The sequence below is a fragment of the Sinocyclocheilus anshuiensis genome, unplaced genomic scaffold (genome assembly GCF_001515605.1).
Source record: "Sinocyclocheilus anshuiensis isolate Anshui unplaced genomic scaffold, SAMN03320099.WGS_v1.1 scaffold1649, whole genome shotgun sequence".
Classification (NCBI taxonomy): domain Eukaryota; kingdom Metazoa; phylum Chordata; class Actinopteri; order Cypriniformes; family Cyprinidae; genus Sinocyclocheilus; species Sinocyclocheilus anshuiensis.
The window spans coordinates 48,726-50,852 of record NW_015540982.1 but is presented as its reverse complement, the minus strand read 5'-3'; the positions used below and the strand labels follow the sequence as shown (position 1 = coordinate 50,852).

General features: G+C 36.8%; 1 protein-coding gene across 1 annotated transcript in view; it reads left to right on the top strand.

Annotated features, from left to right (window-relative positions):
- Positions 1-1,828: 1,828 nt before the first annotated feature.
- Positions 1,829-2,127, top strand: part of LOC107690118 (TRIO and F-actin-binding protein-like) — a 23,074-nt gene continuing 22,775 nt past the window's right edge. The window contains 1 exon segment of the mRNA XM_016488354.1: positions 1,829-2,025. Coding sequence (XP_016343840.1) covers positions 2,020-2,025 — 6 coding nt within the window. The 5' untranslated portion in view covers positions 1,829-2,019.

The following is a 2,127-nucleotide window of genomic DNA, read 5'->3' as shown; positions in this document are numbered from 1 at the left end:
AATGAAGTGAACTGAATAGTGATCGTTCTGCCTACAACATCTCCTGTGTACACTGAAACAAATGATTTCCTTCCTTAGGATTTTCGTCTTGTTTTCTAGTTTAAATATCTAAAAATTCTTGAATCGGGATGCATTTACTTGACTAGTAGAATGACTTAAAGGGTCATATGATGCTTTTTTAAAGATCATTATTTTGTGTATGTTTGCAAATGTCAGATGAGTGAATAAATGTACACAAATGTATACTTTTAGTAAGTCTCACCAGTTTTTCTCACTCACAGCCTGTCAGGAAAAAGAAGAGAAAAAAGAACATTAGTATATCATAATTAGTATCACACATTAGATATTATTTCAAGACAAGCACATAAATGAGTGTAAATCAGCACTGCACACATTCTTTTCTATCACCCAAGACATGAGTGCCTTTTTAAATTAGGAAAATTTTAGCTACTTTAATAACAGGCTATTTTTAGACATAATACTTAATAATATACATAATATTAATGAAAACATGAGTGTAATTGTACCTCAGTTTTGAAGTCACCGTTTCATACATTTTTGGTACAGCAGGGGGAGAAAACATTTAATTGCTTTTTTTTTTTTTAAATAAACAGTGGTTTACTGAACAATTTATGGCTCTGCCTTTAAATAAACTCAATTATAATTAATGGCATTTGGTTTATCAGCCACGTGTGGGCCACATAAGGGCTGTCAGCCCTTTACAGAACTCAGCCATATAAGAATACCATATAAGGTCCATATATCAGCCACATCTGTTTTTATTATTTGGCTCACTCTGGGTTGGGTTATGGCACTGTTTAGGTTCAGTTCTGGCTAAAAAGATGTGGACCAGTTTTGGGCCGGCAAACACAAACTAATCTGGGCCACACTTTAGCTGTTGATATGATCCGCGCTTCCGCTTCCGCCGGTCTGTCACGCCACATCAAAGAGTGTCGAAACGGCATTTATGGATTTAATTTCCTGATAAAATATACATAATATCTCTTTGGATTTGAGACTTTAGTCTTTGCAACTTCAGGGATCTTATCTATGCACAATCAGCTTGTAACACTCCAAAGAGAAAGGAAAACTTGAAATCGCATCATATGACCCCTTTAAGATATTATGTCTTGTTTTTAGTTTTTGCTTAAAACAAGCAGAAAATATATATCTCCTGTGTGCACTGCAAAAAATTATTTTCTTAGGATTTTTGCCTTGTTTTCTAGCATAAATATCTAAACATTCTTGAATCGGGATGCATTTACTTGACTAGCAAAAATGACTTAAGATATTATGTCTTGCTTTTAGTTTTTGCTTAAAACTAATAAAAAATTACTGTATACATTGCAAAAAAAAAAGATTTTCTTAGGTTTTTTGCCTTGTTTTCTAGTATAAACACGTAAAAGTTATTGAATCAGGATGCATTTAAGATATTATGTCTTGTCTTTATAAAGACAATAGATATAGTGTTTGCTTAAAAATATCTGCCAGTGGGGCATGAAAAACAATCTTGTTTAGCCTTTAAATTCAGATAAATTAAGATTAAATTAAGTCTGGGACTAAGTTTTAGCCTTTATATTACAGTGAGAGTTTAGAGCTAACGTACTGAGTTTTTCCTCAGATTTTAGAAGGGGTTTACTATGAGCTATGAGCCGATTGAATGGCGCGGTTCTGATTGGTTGCTGAGCTGCGCTGTGCGGTTCTAATTGGTTGCTGTGCTGCTCTAGGTTGTTCTGATTGGCTACCGCGCTACCTAGAGCGGTTCCGATTGGTTGCTGTGCTGCGCTGGGCGGCTCTGATTGGCCGCTCGCTTCCGCTGAACTCTAATCGGGCTCCGCCCCGGCAACAGCGACAGCAGCGCGAGTTCCGCCAAAGTTACGCTCCGATCTATCGATTCAGTGATTAAAAGTGCGATCAAACATGACGATCGTCAGCTTTAGGGAAACCTAAAGCTCCTCAGATGCGGTGTATTGAATCAGTGATTGTGTTTGTGTTTGTGCTGCGGCTGGATTGAACATCATGACGGTCAGTTTCACTTTAATTCACTTTAATAACCGTCGCTTTGAGTGTAAACACGATGCTTGTTTGATTCGGTGTTGTACAAGTACTCGCGGATTTCTGTCTTTG